Source organism: Chanodichthys erythropterus, chromosome 12, assembly GCF_024489055.1.
Source record: "Chanodichthys erythropterus isolate Z2021 chromosome 12, ASM2448905v1, whole genome shotgun sequence".
In the NCBI taxonomy this organism is placed as follows: Eukaryota; Metazoa; Chordata; class Actinopteri; order Cypriniformes; family Xenocyprididae; genus Chanodichthys; species Chanodichthys erythropterus.
In genome coordinates, this window is record NC_090232.1 from 54186515 (window position 1) to 54207810 (window position 21296).

Genomic DNA, 21296 nt, shown 5'->3' on the forward strand with positions numbered 1-21296 from the left:
AATTGAATTATAGAGCTCTCTAATTGAAATTGTTACTAGTTTGTATTCAGTTGTAGAGCTCTGTAACTAAAAATGAATGGAAGTCAATGGAGACATATGACTAGTACAAATTTATTTGTAGAGCTCTCTAATTGTAATTGTTACTAGTAAAAATTGGATTGTAGAGCTCTGTAAATTAATTCTTACCAGTGAAAATACAATTACGACGAGTAACGCAGGGAACAATTTAAGCTAAATTGGCTTGCCATACAATCCCTGGCTGAACCCCCTCCAATAAATGCTCAAACACAATGCTTGCTGGTGTAAATCTTTTTTTTTTTTTTTTTTTTTTCTTATCTGCAGGCTGTAGAATGAAATAAATCCTTTTAGTGGTTGTTCTGCTGCAGTCTTAACTGACCCACAGCGTGCAGTACACATTGTAACTCTTGCTGCATCATAATATCATTAACAAAAATGAGCATCAGCCTTCATATCGCTTTAGACCAATGACATCATTGATGAGGTCCGAACCCTCACTTCCGCCTAACTGGTTCAGGAAGCAGTTCGAATCTTGTCACAACATTTTGACAGATATATGAACCCATGAAATGCCCTCAAAATGTGTGGTTTTAGAATAATAATATCGCTCCTCCTGCCTATTATGACCAAAGAATAAAAAAGCATAGAAGGTTTTCCATTTTTAGTTGCTTTTAATGTTGTTGTATGACAGAAAACTGTAAACTTGTGATATCAGATCTTTATTTCCTGTGTTGAAAACAAACAATGAGGCTTACAGTTAAACTATGCATCTTAAAACATCTAAGCTAAGTGAGCAAACTATATGTAACAAATTTTAAAGGAAAAATACACACACTTTTATATAAATTCAAGTTGCTTTTCAGGGCTGCACACACAAGAGTCAAAAACAGCTGGTTTTGTGGTGTAAAACATGAAGCAGACAAATTGCACATTTAATGTTAAAAAAGACAACCTATGCAATGCCACTGAAAACCAAAGTTTCAGAAGATAAAAATAAAAACATTAATAACACAAGTATTCACAATCTTTTTTAACTAGGTATGTGGCTGTGTTCAAAATGAACTAAAATCATGAAGCTCATAGGAAAGTACAGTACACAGTCCTGTCTTCAGCTGAAGTTAATCCAAATAAATCTCAGCTGTTCTTGTAAGATTTTACTGACATCATCTTGGTTACTACAAGAGCCATGGGCCAGAAAGAGGTTCAACAGGTTCTCATTGATGAAAGGTGGATGGAATCATGAATAGCTCCATTTATCAGCTGATTTTGGCACAGAATATTCTGCCGTCTGCTAAAAAACTAAAATGAAGAGAACTTTACCTTTCAGCAAGACAATGTTTCAAAACACACGTCTAAATCAACAAAAGAATGGCTTCAGACTCCCATCCAAACTGAATGCTGTAAGAACATCAGGGTGCTTCAACCACGTACAGTTTAGGGGGGTGAACACTTATGCAGATATTTATTCCAAGTTTCTTTTAGCTTTATTTTTCCTCTGAAATTTTACTGGTGTTTAGTGGCATTGCTTGTAATTTTGACACTGAACATGCAAAATTTCTGATATGATTTAACTTTTGTTTAAATTTTTACATCAGAAAAACCTGCTGTTTAAACAGGGGTGTGAAGACTTTCCATTTCCACTGTCCATAAAGGCTGAAAAAAATGTTTTGCTCTGTGTCCCAAACTATGGCCTCTTCCTGGTAATCTAAAACAAAGAAACAAAGAACAAATAAATAATGAGAGTAAATGAATAAATATATAAGTAATACACTTATTTTTTAATTTAATCTTAAACAGTAAATTTTATTCTTAGTATCATATGCTTGATCTATAAACATTTGATATTCAGTGAAGGGTGAAAAGTTCAGTTAAAACACTTACCGTTGCATTCTCATACACAGGTTGACTCAACTCAACATCACAAGCTTTGCGTCTGTTTTCATTATGTTTGGACTGATTAATCTTTACCATTAAAAAAAAAAAACAGATTAGAGAAAAAAATGCAAAACTTATGTCTTTCAACGCCCACTAGATAAAAGTAAGGAATACATTAAAGGATTAGTTCACTTTCAATTGAAAATTAGCCCAAGCTAATTTTCTGACAAAGAAAATCTGAGAAATATTAATAAATATCCTGACACATCCAAGCTTTATAATGGCAGTAATGCGCTACCAAACAAGTATGAGCTGAAGAAAGTGTCTCCATCCACATCCATCCATCATAAACATATAACACACGGCTCTGGAGGGTTAATAAAGGCCTTCTGAAGCGAAGTGATGCGATTTTGTAAAAAAAAAAAAAAAAATCCATATTTAACAAGTTATGAAGCAAAATATCCAGCTTCCGCCAAATAGCCTTCTATTTTCAAATTATGTAAAAAACAGAACTGGGTTCGTGTCAGTTCCGTAAATTGAATAGGGAAGGCATAGGACGTACAGCGTAAGCTTTTTGAAGAATATGGAAGGAGGTCTGGTGGAAACTAGATATTTGTGACCCGTCACGGAAACCAGTGACACAAGTCGGCAGCACAACATTCGCGCAAAATGAAAAAGAAGCGTTGTTTTTCAAAATTGGTGATTTTAGTTTTTTTGCAGAATCTGTTAGTTGAGATCACGAAGAAGCATCTCCGTGTTTGAGATAGCAGTATTGGTATATTTAAAAGCGTACAATTTAAGTTTGAAATCGGCTTGTTTTTCAGAGATTCTATCTCGCAGTAGGGGCGTGTCATTGTCTGTGTGTATTTCCATACTGGAATTGGATACGCCGGCTTTTGTTTCTTTTGTTATTGCCCCCACCCTCCAAGGGAAGCGTGGCTACTTAGTATGCAGCGCTGGCTCTGCTGGATTCTTTAGCTGCGGAAAAAAGTGGCAAATTATTGGACATTTAGAGGCAAACAGACAGTTACATCCACGAAGAAGACCCCGACAAAGAGAAAGTGTGCCCTAACGACTTATTTCATTGGAGGCAACGTTTTGTCGTTTTGTGTTCATTCTAAGAACACGTAAACATTTTCTCATGTGTCTATTGTTATTAGCTAGCTCAGGACTGTCGTTTTAATTTAATTACTATGACGTGCTTTTAGATGGTAATGTTAGCATCTGCTATTAATTTGAATAACGCTTCAGTTGCTTGAAGTGACTGGTGTGAATGACTTAGCCCACGTAAACCTGCCTGTTAGCATTCTTGAATTGAATGTGATGCTATTAATTTTAGCCAGTGGTGGAGGAAGTGCTACTTAATATTCTAAACATGGATATACTAACGTAATAGTAAATGTATCAGATTAAATTCCTACTTACGTAAAACTATAAAGTATCCGTAGCTGTTAAATGTGTGTTATTAAGTCAAAAGTAAAAGTATGAAGAGTTTAATGTACAGGATTTTTTTAATCCTTTGACTCACACCAGGTCTAACCACTAATTGAGGTCTAAACCAGGAAAGATAAATTACTGACATTTACAATGCATATTATCCTTTATTATTAATAGTATGCGGTCCATGCAGCTTTATAGGGGGGAGCTTTACAGGGGGTATGGCTTATCTAAATGAGATGTAAATGAGCCCTATTGTCACTTCCAGCAGGTGAGAACAGGCGAAAACTGCACAAGTTTTAGAGGCTTTTTCTCTCTTTAGAGCTTTTTTGAGTGCCTACCTTCAAATGCCACAACTTCTCCAAATATTATCAGATTTCCATGTGTTACACATCGTTGGAAAGCTTGGAGGCTACACTTTCAGAATCTGTGAATAACTCAAAATGCTACTTTCCGTGATTGGTCACATTTTACTTCATAACTTGTTAAATATGGATATTTTTTTTATACAAATGCAGCTGTGTGTTATATGTTTATGATGGATGGATGTGAATGGAGACACTTTCTTCAGCTCATACTTGTTTGGTAGCGCATTACTGCCATTATAAAGCTTGGATGTGTCAGGATATTTATTAATATTTCTCTGACTGTCTTCATCAGAAAGAAGAAAGGAATAAAATGAATAAATGTAAATGTAAATATACACCTAAGATGGCTTGAGGGTGAGTAAAGCTTGGGGTAATTTTCATTTGAAAGTGAACTAATCCCTTAATGATTTAAGTCTGTGTGACCAGTTCATTTACCTGATTAGTAAACTATTATATATATATATATATATATATATATATATACACATTATATAAAACCAAATTAATTTTTCTTACCTGAGATTTAAGTGTGTCATTTCTCTTTTTCATCCTGCTTGCCCTTAAAAACAATTAATGTGATGTTATCATAATTTTATTCAAAAACCTGTTTAGTTTGTCTAAACTATGGGATAATATTTAATGTATATTTAATTCAAATATATTAGCGTCATGTTTTTTTTCTAAACTGACCCCCTAAAAATCCAATGAACCCTAACTTCAAATGAAATCAATATCACCCAATTTAGCCTGAAAACTGAATCTTTACTGGTTGTTTGTGAAAAAGAGGTTAAGACAGTACAGATGAATATTGCAAACATCTTACCAAATCAGCACCATCGTGATGATAACAACAGCTCCACAACCCACTCCAATAGATATGTATAATATCACCAAACATCCTACAGCTGAGACAAAAAGTGTAACATCAGAAAAGATTAATTTACTTCACTCTAGAATGAGTAATTTAAAGGGATAATTCACCCAAAATCCTGTCAACAACTTGGGGGTGAGTAAATGATGACCGAATTTTCATTCATGAGTGAACTATCCCTTTTTTATGAGCTGTGCTAACATTAACAGTCACAATTACACCATCTGATCTCTGAGATCCATATTTATTGTGAACCTGACAGTAGAAACGTCCACTCTGTAGTGCACTGAATCCCCAAATCCAACTGGGGTCAGTGCTTCAATCAGTCAATCAATCTTTATTTATAAAGCACATTTAAAAACAGCTGATGCTGACCAAAGTGCTGTACATGTCACAAAACATAAAAATAACATAAACAAAATATTCATAAAAAAGCTAAGGAAAGGCTAAGGAAAAAATAAATGTTTTCAAGGATGACTTGAATGTGGCAACAGAAGGGGTTAGCCTAATATATAAAGGTAGGCTATTCCATAATTTGGGTCCCACAACTGCAAAGGCCCGATCACCTTGTTTTTTAAGTCGAGTTCGTGGTACAACAAGTAAGCACTGGTCACATGACCTTAAGGTTCTTGACGGGGAGTGGCGAGAAAGTAAACTGGTCAAGTACTCAGGGGCCAGATTATTAAGAGGTTTATAAACATAAAGTAAGATTTTAAAATCGACTCTAAATTTGATAGGAAGCCAGTGTAAGGCTGATAAGATGGGAGTAACAGACTCATGCTTGCGCGTCTTAGTGAGAAGTCTAGCTGCTGAATTTTGAACCAGCTGTAATCGAGAAAGAGATGATTGGGAGACCCCATGATAAAGAGAATTACAGTAGTCCAAACGTGATATAACAACAGCATGGATCAATGTTTGAAAATCACCTTTAGATAAAAATGATTTCACTTTTGATAGCTGTCGGAGATGGAAAAAAATGGATTTTACCACAGCACTAATCTGTTTATCGAATTTTAGCAAATTCCTGGCACAAAGGGTTTCATAAGAGGAGAGCCACAATCAACATTAGCAACGCTGTTTTCTGTAGGTCCGAACAAGATTATTTCTGTTTTATTTTATTTAAGTTATATCCTTATATCCTGTTTTATTTTCATTTAAGTTATATCCTTGAAGGTTATATCCTCTTTAAACCAACTAATTTCTGCAAGAGGGTTTGAATCACTGCTGCAGCTCAGAGTCATTGAATCTCCCACCCAAATCTGACCGGGGGTTTGTTTCCCATACAACAGCGTAATTCAGTGCTTAACTAGTACGATACATCATTGAATACATCGATACATTGATACATCATAGCTAGTCATGACTGTTTCCCGAAATCATATTGTGGCAAATTTATTGTTCAATCACATTGGTGAATAATGTCATGAGGTGGTGGAGTAATAACTTATTTTACTGAATCAGTTTGAGATCGAATTAATGCTCGATTTTTTGCTATAAATACGGACATGGCATATGAGGACTGTTACGTCCCAGAGTGTTTTGGTGTGTAACTGTCATATCCCTGTGTGTGTGTCCTGTGCTGTGTTGTGCCCTGTTTCTCTCCCTCACTCTCGTACTCAGGTTAATTGCCACCAGCTGCAACTCGTTGTGAGCATGCCTGAGTCTGAGCAGAGCTGTATATATGGTGCATTCTGAAGATCCTGCGCTGAGGAACACTTCTCCCCAGCCTCAGAGTGGAAACTGTTTGCCTGAGTGTACTGTGTGTGACTGAGGGTTAACAGTTTTGAGTTAGGTGTGGGCCTATACTTTTTCTGTGTGCTAGCATCATTCTTTAGCCTGCTTTCGGGTTAATCCATGTGTGGGTAACTAGAAGGTATTGTATCATTTAACTCAATCATTATTGGGTTATCTGGGAATCGTAGGGAGAGAGTGCCTTTTTTTTTTGTGTACAATTGTTTTCTCCTGTTTATTGTTTAAAGAGGGAGCTCAGGGAAGTTTGTGTTGTTGTTTTTTCATCTTTGTTTTTGAGTAGGGTAAGTAGATTCTCTAAACCTTAGTTAGCTCCAGTTTTGTTTGTTGTTTTAGGTATACTCTCTCCTGAGAATTTATTCCCTCATGTTCTCCTTCTGGCAAGCTCTTTTTGGTATAAGGAAATAAACATTTAGACTTTCCCTTAAAGTGGTGTTGTGTTTTCCCTCTGAGACTGAGGGCTGAAGTGTGTCCTCCACGTTTTCTTTTTTTTTTCATCCTTGCGTTACCTTTTCTAATAAGTTATCTTATTTTCTTTTGTTGCCTTCCCTTCTAACTCCTAGACTAGAAGGGGAACGTAACAATTGGGGGCTCGTCCGTTCCCGTTACTAATAACGAGACACTCATATTCGCCGGTAAGTCTACTTTTTCTAAACTGTTTGGCAGTTTGTTTGTTTTTTTTTGTTGTGGTAGAGGGAACTGTGGTATTAAGATGGAGTTTGATTTAGTTGCATTCACTCTCTCTCCTACCACAGAGGTCTTTGAGCGTTGTAGGAAAAAGGATTTATTGTTGATTGCTAACTTTTTCAATATTACTGTTCCTGCAGACGCAGTAAAACATGTTATCAAGCAAGTGCTTCGTGAAAAACTTGAAGAGATGGGAATTTTGCCAGAATCCTCTGCCAGGGAGGAGGTTTCGCCTGACGTAGCAGAGCGAGCGGTGTCAGATGATGGCCCTCCTAGTGTCCCTGTGGTAGAGCCTTCTGGTGACCCATTGTTAGCGTTTAAGATGAAAGAGCTTGATTACATGATTAAGAAACAAGAACATCAGACAATGCTCGTTAAACTGCGTGTTATAGAGGCAGAAACTGATCGTGATATTCGATTGCGTCAGTTGGAACGTAAGGTACCCGAACCGAAAGGTAAACCTGTACCTTTGCCTCGTTCACGAAGTATTTCTGCTAGCTCTCCGTCGTATACCCATTCTGCGACACCTCAAGATTCGCATGAGGCTGAAGCCAATGCAAATTTTGATGTTAGCAGGTATCTGAAACTTGTTCCACCATTTAGGGAAAGCGAAGTGGATGCTTATTTTGTTACATTCGAGCGCATAGCCTTGAAGTTGCGTTGGCCTAAAGATGTGTGGGCATTGTTATTACAGTGCAGCCTTTCTGGGAAAGCCCAGGAAGTTTCTTCCGCTTTGCCGCTAGAACAATCACTTGATTATGACATTGTGAAGGCTGCGGTACTTAGAGCGTATGAATTAGTACCGGAGGCGTACAGACAAAAGTTCCGCTCACATGCCAAAACTGCCAAACAGACTTACGTTGAGTTCGCCCGAGAAAAGCGCACTCTGTTTGAGAAGTGGTGTCTTTCTAATCGGATCACTACTTTTGAACAACTTCAGGAGCTGATTTTACTTGAGGAGTTCAAGAGTAGTGTACCTGAGAATGTGGTAATTCACTTAAACGAACAGAAGGTGACTTCTATCGTTGACGCGGCCGTTTTAGCGGATGAATTTACGTTAACGCACCGGAACGTATTCGTTACACCACGACGTAATGCAATGTTCTCGACTAGCATTAATACGGACCAGGATGTGAGATCTGTCTTGCCACACACTAAACCTAGCACACAACTAAATTCGCCCCATAAAAAGAATGTCAAGAGGGCTTGCTTTTTCTGCCTGGACCCAAATCACATAATTTCTGAGTGCCGGGCTTGGAAACAGAAAACTACTGCTTCACATCCTAAAAGTGCAGCGTTGGTGCACACTGGCGGTAATACTAATTGTGGTACAGAGACTGTTACGAGTGCGTATCAGCCGTTTTTACTGGATGGTGCAGTGTCTAATTCACCTGACGCAGTGGGTAAGCCGGTGAAGATTTTAAGAGACACTGGATCAGTCCAGTCGCTTATTTGTGAAAAATCGTTACCAGCTTCAAGCGTATACTCTGGCTCCAATATCCTAGTGCGAGGGATTGGCATGGGCTGTCTTAGTTTGCCATTACATGACTTGTATCTCACGTCAGATTTGGTCACAGGCCCTGCTACACTTGGAGTTTGCTCACATCTACCAGTTGATGGGGTAGATGTTATCCTAGGGAATGATCTTGCGGGTGGAGATGTTTTTCCTAGACCACTGGTAATTAGTGAACCGGCTCAAAATGATAATTCGTCGCTTGCGGAAAATTTTCCTGCTGTCTTTCCTTCATGCGCAGTCACGCGGGCCCAAAGTAGAAGGCTGGGAGATGTACTTGATCTCTCTGAGAGTTTCTTAGTTGACTCAAATAAGCATGACGTAACTCCAGAGAAGGCTGAAGTTACAGGAACCTGCGAAGTGGCTTTTGTACCTGAACTAAAGCCTATTTTAGAAGTGGGCAGGGAACAATTGGCTATTGCTCAGAGAACAGACCCCTCTTTAGCAACCCTTATTGGGACTGTTGCAAATTTCAAAAGAGAACCTCATGATAAAGTAAGGTATTTTTGGGAAGGGGAAGTTTTAATGCGGAGGTGGAGACCCCTTGCTCGTTCTTCCCTTAATGAAATTCAGCAAATCGTTCTGCCTCAACAGTATAGGGAGCCTGTACTGAAAATCGCTCATGAACATGTACTTTCAGGACACTTGGGAGTTACCAAGACGTTCAAACGAGTGTCCCGCTACTTTTTCTGGCCAGGGCTGAAGTCTGCTGTGTCTAAGTTCTGCCGCTTGTGTGCTGCTTGTCAAATAGCTGGAAAACCGAACCAAAAACTTCCTATTGCTCCGTTGCGGCCTATCCCTGTTATGCACGAACCCTTTGAGCGCCTGTTGTTGGACTGCGTGGGCCCTTTGCCTAAATCAAAATCTGGTCACGAATACATTCTGTCCATAATGTGTACTTCTACACGTTTCCCGGAAGCGATTCCTCTGCGCTCTATAAAAGCCCACATCATTGTCCGTGAACTGATCAAGTTTTGTACTGTTTTTGGATTGCCAAAGGTCATACAAACTGACCAGGGTACAAATTTTACTTCAAAACTGTTCACACAGACTCTAACTCAGTTTGGAATTAGACATGAACTGTCGAGTGCATACCACGCACAATCGCAAGGTGCTGTGGAAAGGTTCCATCAAACACTCAAGATGATGTTACGTACTTACTGTCTTGCTAGTGGTAAAGACTGGGCAGAGAGTTTACCATTCTTGATGTTTGCCGTCAGGGAAGCAGAGCAAGAATCCCTTGGGTTCAGTCCCGCAGATCTTGTCTTTGGTCACACGGTGCGGGGCCCGCTTAAAGTGTTGAGTGAACAACTGCTAGCTAAAGATGCAATGCCTATAACTGTCCTTGATTATGTAAGTTCATTTCGAGAACGGTTGCACAGAGCTCGTGATCTGGCTAGGGAACATTTGGTTACAACCCAGTCTAAAATGAAAGAACGCTACGACAAAAGAAGCGTTTCTCGTAGTTTTCAGCCGAACGACGAAGTTCTTGTACTTCTTCCGGAACCTGGTTCAGCCCTCCATGCTAGGTTTACAGGTCCCTACTCTGTGAGGGAGAAACTCAGTGAAACAGACTATGTTGTCAGCACCCCAGATAGGCGGCGTAAAACTAGAGTGTGCCACCTTAACATGCTTAAAAGGTTTATGCGTGACTCTCAGTCTGAACCCCCATGTAACCCTGTGACTGTGCCTTTACCAGTTGCTGTAGCCTTGCAAGTTACTGAACAAGATGGTAAGAGACTACAAAATTCTGCTGTGTTGAAAGATCTGCCTTCTTTTTCTCTCACATCTAGAACCTGTTGAGTCTGATCAGATTATCCAGCTAATGCATCGGTACTCACCCCTATTTTCTGATGTGCCAGGGAGAACCACTGTTCTTGAGCATGACATCAATGTAGGCTCCGCTAAACCAATCAAGCAGCACTCCTACAGAGTTAACCCAAGTAAGCGTCACATAATGAAAACCGAAGTCGAATACATGTTACAGCACGGCCTGGCTCAGCATAGTCAGAGCCCATGGAGCTCACCGTGTCTATTGGTTCCAAAAGCAGATGGCACATACCGGTTTTGTACTGACTTTCGTAAAGTGAACGCAGTAACGAAGCCTGACTCTTTTCCACTCCCCCGTATGGAGGATTGCGTAGATCGGGTGGGATCAGCCAAGTTTGTTACAAAACTTGACTTATTAAAGGGTTACTGGCAGGTGCCTCTCACTTCCCGTGCTGCAGAAGTTTCTGCATTCGTTACGCCAGATTACTTCCTGGAATACTCTGTCCTCGCCTTCGGAATGAGAAATGCACCAGCCACTTTTCAGAGGCTGATGCATATTGTGTTGGGTGATGTACCTAATTGTGACGCTTACCTTGACGATATCATAGTCTATACTGAGTCATGGGAAGACCACATTAAAACCTTGGAGAGAGTCTTTGAAAGGTTAAAACTTGCATCGCTAACCCTAAACCTGTCTAAGTGTGAGATAGGTAAGGCTACGGTAACCTACCTAGGGAAAAAGGTAGGCCATGGCTGGGTGAAGCCTGTGGAAGCTATTCTTAAGTTTCCTAAACCTAACAACAAGCGTGAGCTTCGCCGGTTTCTGGGAATGTCAGGCTACTATAGAGGTTTTTGCAGAAACTTCTCTGCTGTAGTTGCTCCTCTCACAGACCTCCTTAGCACAACGAGAGTGTTTAGCAGCTTCAAATGCTCGATCACAGTCACGGCTCCAACTAAAGACCTGCTGAGCAATGCCCCTGTGTTAGCTGCACCTAACTTCAATTTGTCGTTCAAGCTACAGGTAGATGCAAGCCACTTCGGTGCGGGAGCTGTCCTTATTCAAGAGGATGCTCAAGGCATTGAACACCCTGTGTCGTATTTCTCCCGCAAGTTCTCAAAGAGCCAGTTATCATATAGCACAATTGAAAAGGAAGCATTGGCTTTATTGTGGGCTGTACAACATTTTGAGGTGTACCTTGGGAGTAGTGCTCTACCTGTGATTGTGTATACAGACCATAATCCTTTAACTTTTCTGTCCAACATGTCTTCCTCTAACCAGCGTTTGCTGCGCTGGGCTCTCAAGCTTCAGGATTTCAATCTCCAGATCCAGCACATCAAAGGCAAAGACAACATTGTGGCGGATGCTCTGTCCAGATCTGTTGAGATGACAACCTAGGTGCTGTGCATGTTGGGGTGGTGATACAGAAACCTTATTGAACCCTGGTCTGTAATCTTAGTGGTGGGGGTGTTACGTCCCAGAGTGTTTTGGTGTGTAACTGTCATATCCCTGTGTGTGTGTCCTGTGCTGTGTTGTGCCCTGTTTCTCTCCCTCACTCTCATACTCAGGTTAATTGCCACCAGCTGCAACTCGTTGTGAGCATGCCTGAGTCTGAGCAGAGCTGTATATATGGTGCATTCTGAAGATCCTGCGCTGAGGAACACTTCTCCCCAGCCTCAGAGTGGAAACTGAAATTGTTTGCCTGAGTGTACTGTGTGTGACTGAGGGTTAACAGTTTTGAGTTAGGTGTGGGCCTATACTTTTTCTGTGTGCTAGCATCATTCTTTAGCCTGCTTTCGGGTTAATCCATGTGTGGGTAACTAGAAGGTATTGTATCATTTAACTCAATCATTATTGGGTTATCTGGGAATCGTAGGGAGAGAGTGCCTTTTTTTTTTTGTGTACAATTGTTTTCTCCTGTTTATTGTTTAAAGAGGGAGCTCAGGGAAGTTTGTGTTGTTGTTTTTTCATCTTTGTTTTTGAGTAGGGTAAGTAGATTCTCTAAACCTTAGTTAGCTCCAGTTTTGTTTGTTGTTTTAGGTATACTCTCTCCTGAGAATTTATTCCCTCATGTTCTCCTTCTGGCAAGCTCTTTTTGGTATAAGGAAATAAACATTTAGACTTTCCCTTAAAGTGGTGTTGTGTTTTCCCTCTGAGACTGAGGCTGAAGTGTGTCCTCCACGTTTTCTTTTTTTTTTCATCCTTGCGTTACCTTTTCTAATAAGTTATCTTATTTTCTTTTGTTGCCTTCCCTTCTAACTCCTAGACTAGAAGGGGAACGTAACAGGACTAATTCTCATTTTTCTCAGTTATTTTGCTTTATATCCTGATTCAATCATAGGCTCATTCTTACATACTAGAACACACACACACACACTGTAAAATCTAATTAATTAGACTTACTTAGAAAAGGCATGCAAACCGATTGCCTTAAAATAAGTAAAATGAAATAGGAATAGTATGTTGTATTGACAAAAGCTTAATTAGTATAGTTCACTTACACAAGAGTTCTAATAACTAAAACAGAATCAAAGAACGAGAGCTGTCCTTCCAACCATGCAACTTTGCAATGCTGTTTGCAAATGTTCATTGTAACTATGGTTTCGGGAAAACAGACTCATTGAACTATGCTGATAATGATAGAGTTGGCTAACAGTGTTTTTGGGAAACAGACCCCGGACTGACCAATGGACACTGAGACATTCATGGGAGGGTCTAAAAATGATTACCAAACTTATTGTGGCAAAGATCAGGAGCATTTTTGTGCTTCTACTACTTACTGAAATCATAACAGACATACTGGAATGTTCTACAGTGTGTTATGTGTTTATATTAAACTCACACGTGATTTTTAAAGTCACAGCATCAGAGTATTTCTCTCCATGTTCATTGATGGATCTGCACTTGTATTCTCCACTGTCATCAGAGCTGATCTTTGAGATGTTGAAGTTTCTTCCAGATCCTACAAACGTTCCTCCTTTAAACCAGCTGATTTCTGCAGGAGGGTTTGAATCACTGCTGCAGATCAGAGTCACTGAATCTCCCGCCAATATCTCACAACTTTTGCTCACCCCTGCAAATGTGTACTGTGGAGGATCTAGAAGAAAATGTATGTTATGATAGGCTTTGCTTTGCTAATTATAATGACAGCTGTATTCCCTCAGGTTTGATAAGCTGTACATTTAATTTGAATCAATGCATCAGCACTTGTGTAAAGATCGACATGTCGCACAAGTCTAACCATGGTAGTACATTTTCCTCATTCAGCTTCCTTTTCTTCCCTCTCTTCCGCATCCAACATGTGTTTCCAATATATTCCTGTCTCTCAACAACAACACTAACACACACACATATGACGACACAACCCTGTAATCTTGTGCCCTAACTCTACCTCTTAAAATGCACCTCTTTGTTTTTCTGTGGCCCTCTGGATTACCAGTCAACTTTTAACAAAGGTGAGTTCTTTCCAGGCTTTGCTACTCATTCAGTTGTTATCTTTGGCTTGACTGAGACCAGGATTAGACCTGAGGACACGGCAACCCCTGCTACTCTCTCTAACAACTTTTCTTTCTGTATCCAGCTACAAAAAAAAAAAAAAAAACTCTACGCTTTCACTATGCCTTAATCTATGCTCCCATTATTCTTTAATCTCTCCCTGTATATTGAATGATTACTGAAATAATTACTGGCACAATTTAATTACTGACATAATAACTATATATATATATATATATATATATATGTATATGTATATGTATATATATATATATATATATGTATATATACACACACACAAACACACACACACACACGCAACCCCAATTCCTTAAATGTTGGAAGTTTTTTTAAATTTGAATATAATGAAAACTAAAAGACTTTCAAATCACAAGAGCCAATATTTTAGTCACAATATAACTTAGATAACATAACAAATGTTTAAAATGAGATATTTTACAATTTTATGCATAAAATGAGCTCATCTCAAATTTGATGCCTGCTACAGGTCTCAAAATAGTTGGCACAGGAGAAACAAATGGCAGAAAAAGCAAGAAATTTTGAAAAGATTCAGCTGGGAGAACATCTAGCAACTAATTAAGTCAACTGATATCAGGTCTGTAATATGATTAGCTATAAAAGGGATGTCTTAGAGAGGCTCTCAAATCTGTGAAAGAGATCGTAAAAAGATTGTGGAAAACAATGTTACTTAATGTCAAATTGCAAAGGCATTGCAAATCTCATCATCTACAGTGCATAACATCATCAAAAGATTCAGAGAAACTGGAGAAATCTCTGTGCATAAGGGACAAGGCCAAAGACCTTTATTGGATCTTCGGGCCCTCAGACGACACTGCATCACTCGTCGCCATGATTGTGTCAATGAAATTACTAAATGGGCCCAGGAATACTTCCAGAAACCACTGTCGGTAAACAGAATCCGCCGTGCCATCTGCAGATGCCAACTAAAGCTCTATCATCCAAAAAGGAAGCCATATGAGAACATGGTCCAGAAGCCCCGTCTTGTCCTGTGGACCAAGGCTCATTTAAAATGGACTGTTTCAAAGTGGAAAAGTGTTCTATGATCAGACGAGTCCAAATTTAACATTCTTGTTGGAAATCAGACACCATGTCCTCCGGTCTAAAGAGTAGGGAGACCTTCCAGTGTGTTATCAGCATTCAGTTAAAAAGGCTGGAATCTCTGATGGTATGGGGGTGCATAAGTACATACGGTATGGGCAGCTTGCATGTTTTGGAAGGCACTATGAATGCTGAAAGGTATAGAAAGTTTTTAGAGCAACATAAGCTCCCCTCCAGATGACGTCTATTTCAGGGAAGGCCTTGTGTATTTCAGCAGGACAGTGCAAAACCACATACTGCAGCTATTACAACAGCATGGCTTAAACAAAAAATATGTCAAAGGTGACCAAAAACTCTTCAGCAGCTGGGCAAGAATGGGACCAAATTCCAATGCCAAAAATCAAGAAACTCATAACCTTGATGCCCAGACGTCTTCACACTGTTTTTAAAAGAAGAGGAGATGTTCCACCATGGTAAACATGCCCCCGTCCCAACTATTTTGAGACCTGTAGCAGGCATCAAATTTGAAATGAGCTAATTTTGTGATTAAAATTGTAAAATTTCTCAGTTTAAACATTTGTTATGTTATCTATGTTCTATTGTGTATAAAATATTGGCTCATGTGATTTGAAAGTCTTTTAGTTTTCATTTTATCCCAACTTTTCCAGAATTCGGGTTGTATATACTACTGTATATGTAATTAAAATATGACTGAATTCATACTCACACATGACATTGAGATAAACAGCGGGAGAGATGTAATTGTCTTCAGGTACAGCACAGCTATATCTGACTGCATCCTCTCTTCTGACTGACTGCAGCAGGAGTTCATTGTTTCTGTCTCTTCTCTCAGTTAATGGCTGTGAGTTTCTGTACCAGATGAATGTTGCTCTGTCAGTCAGAGTGCAGCTGCTTTTACATGTCAGATGGACTGAATCTCCCTCTGTCACTCTCTCAGGAGACTCCACCTGAAGATCTGAACACAACACACACATTATATCTAGTGCTGCTGTCATACACTGATTATTATTCAACATAATGCACAGAAGAAGAGAGAAACTTATGAAAGTCACCTGTGACATTAAGAGTCACTCCTGGTTTACCAATCCATTTTCCTCCAGGTTTATCAGTGGTGAATCTGAAATAGTACATGTGTGAATCCTTCAGTGTCACATGACTCAGTCTGATGGTGCAGTTCTGCTGTTTATCTCCCAGATACTGAAGCCTCTGACTGTATTCAGGGTCCTCAGACAGATCTGGAGGATCTACACCCTCTTGTAAAGGGCCTTTAGTCCAGTACACTTTCTCGATCTGATGTTCAGTAGGGTACGTATACGTGCAGCTCATTATCACTGATGAGTTCTTTAGTGCACAGATGTGTGAATGACTGTAACTCACACCCCAATCAGCACTAGAAACCCCTGAAACACAGAATTCATACGGAGCACATTAGGTTCAGCTTGTGCATCAATAATGCTGGAAAAAGATCTGTATGCAAAACAGGCACATGCAGAGGGGAGGGCTTTGGAGACTTGAGCCACTGTTCTTTTTAAAAATATATCAAAAGTGCCCCTCTCAAATAAATATCAATGATAATATTGAGGTCAATAAAACAAATTCGCATTTGAATTATAATTAACATGACAACGTGTACAAAACCAACAAATTGCTCAAAAGTCAGAAAATTGCTGTTTATTTTTACGTATTTGTCGTTCTCAGGGTGTTGTTGCCATAACACATGGGTTGCATGTGTCTTGCTTCGGACTTGACTGACTGGCATTCCCATGGAAGCATGTGTCCACCACTGAATAAAAAATTTAAAAAGTAATTGCGATTTTTTTTTTTTTTTTAACTCCCAATTCTTTTCTTTTTATAACTTAATTGTGAGTTTATATCTCACAATTCTGAGAAAAGAAGTCAGAACTGTGAGATATAAACTCACAATATTGAGAGAAAAAATGCAGAATTACGAGTTTATACATGCAATTCTGAGAAAAAAAGAATTGTGTCGGAATTATTTTTGTATTCAGAGGTGGAAACAAGCTTCCATACATTCCACAGTCTGTTTACAACAGCGGTCGGTAACCTATGCTCTCGAGCCATATATGGTCCTTTCAGTCAGTGCTTATGGCTCAATGGCAGGAAAAAATAAACAAAATTAAAAAAAAATTTCATTTTAGATAATTATGCAGCTATAGCATATATGCCCCTTTTTTACATTTCAGCCCCTGCCCCTGAGGAACTCTCTGCACATCCCTGATGCAAAATCGTTTGAGAGTTTCTAAAGTGTTCAAGCTACTCACCGTGAATCATGAGCAGAAAGATCAGAGGAACAGGAGGAGCCATTCTGACTGTCATCACCATAGCAACACCTACAACAAATGTACAGTGGCTGATTTTTATTGTATTGAAGTTAATGTATTAATCTCTTCTTGTTCTTTTCATAAGACAATAGTTAGTAAGCATAAATATTTGTAAATATTTGCTTGTTTCTCCTGTAATTCTTGCCATCAAATTACTACCATCAGGTTTTACTTTCCATCATACTGTGTAGTCGACTTAATTTCTGCCTTCACCATTCAATCAAGCCTAATGTTTTGGCTTTGACTGAAACATGGATCTCAGCAGACAACACTGCAAGTCCTTCAGCCGTCTCGACCAACTTCACTTTTTCCCAAACCTCTTGTGTCCAGCTGAGCAGGACAGGTCTAGCCATTTCCTAGTCCAGGAAAGACACTCCTCTCTTTTCTCATTACATTTCTTTTAAACATCATACTCTTTTAGTAACTAATCCTGATAATATTCATCTTCTCATCATCTACTGTACCATCTACCAAGCCTTTACTGGGCAACTTCCTGGAAACTTCATGTCACTCTCCCATCACCACCGTTACTCTTCTGTGGTTTGCCGTAACCTCCACTCTATCTCCCCTACATGCTTCACCTCTGTGGTTTCTGCATCCCTTCCTGCTGTTAACCTCTTCTTTTCTCTTGATGTCAAAAGCTGTGTTTTCCCTGTCAGGCCAAAATCTACCATGCTAGTGCATACCAGGGCCAGTTGTATTTTCACTGTCAATTCCGGGGCTTGACCGCGACTCATCAGGGCTTCCTCGAGACCAACGGCCAGAATTTTATTCAGGCCCACTAAATACCTTGGTCCAAACCAGGCTGATTGGGGAGTGGTCATGAACAAAGGTGGAGATTTACCTGAGTCAGGAGATTCTGATCACAATATGAGACAGAAATATATTTATATGCAATGCTAAAGGCTACTTACTCATGATGTAGCCCCAGTGTGAGTGTCACAGCAAGCCAAAAGTGTAACCTCACAGCACCCGCACTGTGTGCTCAAACTGTGAGCTTACATGCTGTAAAATTGAATTAGACTTGCTTAAAAAGCATGCCACACGATTGCCTTAAAAAGTGAAGTAAAGTGAAAAAGGAATAGCATGTTGTACTGACAAATCCTTAGTAAGTACAGCTGACTTAGACAAAAGTTATAGTACCTAAAAAATAACTGTAGAGTGTACATGATAATTTACTTTAAATAAAATGTAATTGTTATAAAGTTTCACAAGGTGTTTATGACATACATGTTAACCATAAAACTGCAAAATAAACTAGTTAATGATTTAATCAGAAATTAGTGATTTCTTACTGCATTAATAGGAAGAGAATTAAAAAACTTCAGCAATGGTGACAATTAATGAAATGCTTGTTTTGTGACTTTAGTAGCTTGTTTTGTGATGTTCAGAGTTGATCTGAATATTTTGTTGATTGTCACCACTGTTGAGGTTCATATGCTGACTCTTTGAGTCTACATGATCCTGTCTGAATAATTTCTGCATAAAGACTTAAAAACATTCAAAATAAAGCAGAATTTCTAAGGCTACTGTAGTATGAAATTATTAAATCTAAATAATGTCTTCAGAGATCAGACTCTGGGTGAGATCAGTGATCAGTTTTTCTTCTTCACACAGAAAAACATTAAAGTTAAGAAGTCAAGGGTCAAGAGCCCAACTAAAGCAAGTGCTTACCTTCATAACGGTGACTTCAAACTTTATTATTTTCAATAAAACAACACTAAGGCTTCCTGGAGGCTAAGTGAGGGCTGGATGACCAATGAGCAAATTCTCAGGGGCTCTGCGCTGGCAACCCTAAGTGTTTACACTCGCATGTAAATGTATGTCGATGTAAATAAGAGACTCATCATGCAGCGTAAACATCTACATTGATTATGATGGAATTTTGGGAGATCACAATGAACTGAGATGACAGCTTTTAAGTGATTTTAAATGCACACCGTTAACATCCTTTTTATCACTTTATGCTTATGATAACAAAGTTGAAAAACGTTATAGTTGACAACAAGTTAAGTTGGTCTAATTTAAATAATGGCTGCATCATGATGGGCTTATAATATATCACCGTAACATGTTAATTTAGAACCTCTTTACTGACAACACAAACACCGTGAGCCATTTTCCCTTGTTTTTAACTGCAATTAAACTTGGCTTGTGGGGGGTGTTAATGTAATCTCGCCACAACATAAAAAAGGGATGACACACCACCGTGCAATCAATACAAATTAATTTATTGATTTAACAAGCATAACAATAATCACAAATAACAAACAGAAGTCTAGGGAAAAATAAAGTATCAAAGGAAATAACAAAAACAACAATAACTAAATATTAAAGCTACAAGATATAAGAAATGTATCAATAAAGAAGAATAGAGAAAGATGTCACAAGAGATGCTCCTGGGAGAATGATCCCACCAAGAGTGCTGCTCAATAAACAACCCTGAGTCCTTATATAGTCTACACCCCTAATCATTATTAATTAATTAGAATCGACACAGAACACTCAGGGTCGTCACAGGCACCAACAGAGCCTGGGCCGACCCTGCTTTTAGGGCTGTCACTGGAAGTGCACTTCCTTACCTCAGTTGACTTTCCTTCATAAATCACAATGAGGCTCAAAACCACTGAAACCATCACAGCTTTCAAGAATCAAATGAAGACACACCTCTTCCACAATCACTTCCCCAAACCACCAACACCCTAAAACCAATCCCCTTGAGCACCCACACAAAAATCCTCTATTTTCCTTCTTCCCTTTTTCTCCTCCGCTCTAGCATATTTGCTAATCTACCCTTCATAAACATGTTGTCTATGTGATGAATTACTTTTTTGTCTGTTTTAGACACTGGTGTTTATTGAGGTTTAGCCAGACTCATTGCAACTGGTTGGTTCAACTACATTTGTAGCACACATGCTGTTAACTTTGGCCAGTGAAAATCAAGCACCATCTACAACAGGATTTAAGTGTGAAGGATTTAACCAATTAGCCTACTCCAAATATAGCCATAAAAAGAAGAGAATAAATAAAAATGAAATACATTTTTATCATGCTTGGCTTTCCTAAATTCCAAATTTAATTTTAAATGGTGGTTTATGCTAGTATCCAGGGGTGAAAAAGTTGGTTGACCAACATAGTCTTTCTGGTGAAACCAAAATTGTGTTTTTGGTTAAGCAAAAGTAAAATCCTGGTAGTGACACAAATATGACATATGCTGGTCTTTGCAGCATGTTTATATCCATTAAAAACACATCTAATCAGCAGATAAAGATTTTAAAAATTTTAACTACTACTATTTTTAACTTTATTTACTCACAGATCTGAAAAAAAAATCATGTAAAATATAAATTGACAACATGTATCCAAAAACTCAGAACAAATAGTACAGATTTATACCCAGTAAAGTTATCACTGTTATTGCTGATTTGAACGGATGTTACAATATGTTACAAACTTGGAAGGCAGAATTTACAAAATTATTTTGATCTAAGACAGTTTTGAAATAGGAGTTTGTAACATACAAAACATCTTGATGTTTTCACTTGCCTGTGACAACACGCCCCAATCTCCCCTACACTACACACACACACACACACACACACACACACACAAGATATCTGATGAGAATAATTTAGAATGATTAGTAAACCATGATCTTACCCGTTTCACCAGCAATCATGATCAGTTAACAAACTAGAAATGATCAGGGTTGGAACAATGTTGGGGTTTTCACACTATGAATGACACGTGATTAACACATTTTAAAAATGAAGATGTGAAACTTAACAGAATACAGCAGACGAGTTTAAACACGGCAAAATGATATCATCACAGATTAGACTAAAATGCAGAAGTTCAACTGAGAGAAACTTGACATCAATTCGCAGAGATGCTCAGTATGTTTGATGCATATTTAATCTTTTTCTGAGGAAACAAGTAAATGATTGATTGAAGCTGGTAATAAAATTAACAATAATAACTAATCAGAAATTAACAATGTGTCACAGCGAGCTAAAAGTGTAACCTCACTGTGCTCAAACTGTGAGCATGCAAACCGATGGCCTTAATAAAT

The 21296-nt window shown here is 38.7% G+C and overlaps 1 protein-coding gene across 3 annotated transcripts; it reads right to left on the reverse strand.

Annotated features, from left to right (window-relative positions):
• Nucleotides 1-754: 754 nt before the first annotated feature.
• On the reverse strand, nt 755-20940 carry LOC137031927 (carcinoembryonic antigen-related cell adhesion molecule 6-like). Of its 3 annotated transcripts, none has more exons than XM_067403315.1 (9): nt 20885-20940; nt 17165-17233; nt 15935-16282; nt 15589-15837; nt 13129-13383; nt 4522-4603; nt 4215-4248; nt 1900-1980; nt 755-1723 (listed from the first exon to the last, which is right to left on the reverse strand). In XM_067403315.1, exons 1-9 carry the CDS (start codon nt 20901-20903, stop codon nt 1703-1705), a joined length of 1158 nt encoding a protein of 385 aa, XP_067259416.1. In that variant the 5' UTR covers nt 20904-20940; the 3' UTR covers nt 755-1702. The 3 variants fall into 3 exon arrangements, with proteins under 3 accessions (XP_067259416.1, XP_067259415.1, XP_067259417.1); XM_067403314.1 differs by having other exon boundaries at nt 4215-4257; XM_067403316.1 differs by lacking the exon at nt 13129-13383 and having other exon boundaries at nt 4215-4257.
• Nucleotides 20941-21296: the final 356 nt, after the last annotated feature.